Genomic DNA, 2,500 nt, shown 5'->3' with positions numbered 1-2,500 from the left:
CTCACTTAGGAAAGTAGTGAGAGATACGATTCAATAATTCTGTCGTTACAAGAACCCAATTTATTCGCTCTCACTAAAGCAGAGCCAAGCAAATGAAGATATCAGGATACAAATGAGCCCATGAATTTGCTTTTGCTCTCTCTCTCTCTCTCTCTCTCTCTCTCTCTCTCTCTCTTCTCTCTCTCTCTCTCCTCTCTCTTCACCTAACAAAGCAGGAGACAGTTAAGAACATAATCCCCCTCCTTTCACATTTTTTTTTTTATTTTCTGTCTTTACGGCCTCAAGTAAGCAACAGACGGTATGGCCTCATTAATTTTCGGTTTCAAGAATTCTGAATATTTATTTTGGCCTCCTCATCTCAGAAAACCGTAAGAGATAATGTGGTAAATTTGCTGTCTTAAGGACAAATCCATATACATACAAAACATTTATGTATATATACATACATATATCTATCTATCTATCTATCTATCTATATATATATATATATATATATATATATATATATATATATATATATATATATATATATATACATATATATATTCCCTCTCACAGCCTATCCACAGAAGCACAGGAGACACGTCTTCAACTAAGAACCACACACTTCTCCTCCGCCCGTCCTCACCTAGGAAAGCAGTGGGAGAGATAATTCCGGTCCTTTTCGCCACGACGATGGCGATGCCGGATTCTAGAAAGGGCACTGTGAAGTCCACGACGCTCTCGCGCTCTTTGTTGATCTTCAGACTCGTGAGGACCATCTCGGCGCCCTCGCCCTCCCGCTGCAGGAGTTCTCCGATCAGTCCGTTCCAGCGGTTGTTGGTTTGCTACGGATAGGGAGAAGAAGAAGATAAATATTACAGAAAATGGTATTTTGGGAGATAAAAGCTTATAGATAAGACATAGAAATGATATTTTGGGGATAAGGAGTTTTGAGATAAGAAATAGAAATGACAATTAGGGAGGATAAAGAATTTGATGATTGGGAATATAAAGGACATTTTGAGGGAAAAAGAGCTTAGAGATAAGTCATACACTAGAAAAATTTTGGAGATACATGGTTTGTAGATAAGTAAATAATTACAGAAATGACACTTGAGGGATATATTGTTTATATTGTTTAGTGAGAATGGTTAAGAAAAAGCCACTTTATACGAGCATACTTAAGTAGGTAATTACAGAACAGGAGCTTTCGACCTTCACTCAGGGCCTCTTCAAGTGTACTCTGAGTTCTGTATTTACTCAATTGAATTTGCTTGTATAAAGTGGCTTTTTCTTAACCATTCAAGACAAACACGAAGAATATGTTTTCATTACTTGCTTTAGAGAGAATAAAAAAAAACAATATAGAAATGAGATTAAGGGTTTAGAAAAGAAACATGAGAAATGACATCTTGGCGATAAAAGGTTTTTGAGGCAAGAACAAACGCAGAGAAACATTTTAGAAATGAAAAGACATTACAGAAGTGAGATTTAGGAAACAAAGGGTTTAGAAATAGGGAAAAGTTAACGAAATGATATTTTAGAAAAGAGTTTGGAGATAACAAAGAAACAATATAGAAACAATATTTTGTAGACCAGACACGGCAGAAAACTTATAAACGCCAACGATTTAAAGAGACACTTATAGAGAATAATGTAAATTCCGGAAAGAATAACGATTTATCGATGAAAGCTACTCATTGGAAGATGAAAACAGCTCACTGAAAAGAAGTTTTAGAAATAAAAAAAATCATATATGTTACAGCAGAAATATATATATATATATATATATATATATATATATATATATATATATATATATATATATATATATATATATATACATATACAGTATATATGTAAAATGATTTAAAGAAGTACACTCCCAGATTCGAGGTTTTAGTACTCTCCACTTTGGGCCGATGTTGACCCCTACTCTTTTTTCATTTTAATCTTTTTGGAATGATTATTATGAATAGTCTACAGTAAACAGGAAATTCCCCATGACTTTGGTTATAATTTCATTTAAAGCTATTACACAACGAAATCCCAATTACATATATTTAGCTCGGCTACTAAATACTGCCTATTTAGGCCTAGTTAATTCCCTAACAATATCAAATTCAAATACACGAGAAGACTGAGACAAAACTTACAATTTTAATCGCCAAAGAAAAAACAAATAATTTTCAAAAATTCCTCTAAGAAATGGGAGCATATTTTGTGTTATACAGGTCTCCCATGAAGCCCCGATCCCATTCCATGTTAGCCCCGAAATCAAGACATTCCAGAAATCCAGATCATCTCGTGAGACCTCGTTTTCTCTCCATCTGCTGGAATAAGGATTCCACATGCGACTTTAACTTAATAAGAAAAAAATCCTGGAACCGTGAGGATCTCAGGTGACGCGGAGAATGACGGTTTCTGTGAAATTCTGAATGATAACAAAAGATATTATTGTGACTTGCAATGTGTACATTTATTTTAAAATATAGCTACCCCCAAAGAGGTCTCACTT

At 34.4% G+C, this 2,500-nt stretch overlaps 1 protein-coding gene across 1 annotated transcript in view; it reads right to left on the bottom strand.

The window, feature by feature from the left end:
• Positions 1-2,500, bottom strand: part of LOC136846650 (glutamate receptor ionotropic, NMDA 2B-like) — a 936,318-nt gene that overhangs the window by 232,668 nt on the left and 701,150 nt on the right. The window contains exon 12 of the mRNA XM_067117625.1: positions 629-827. Coding sequence (XP_066973726.1) covers positions 629-827 — 199 coding nt within the window. The remainder of the gene's footprint in view (positions 1-628; positions 828-2,500) is intronic.

This window comes from Macrobrachium rosenbergii, chromosome 15, assembly GCF_040412425.1.
Source record: "Macrobrachium rosenbergii isolate ZJJX-2024 chromosome 15, ASM4041242v1, whole genome shotgun sequence".
NCBI lineage: Eukaryota > Metazoa > Arthropoda > Malacostraca > Decapoda > Palaemonidae > Macrobrachium > Macrobrachium rosenbergii.
Note: the sequence above shows the minus strand (reverse complement) of the source record. Positions and strands in the feature narration are given on the sequence as shown.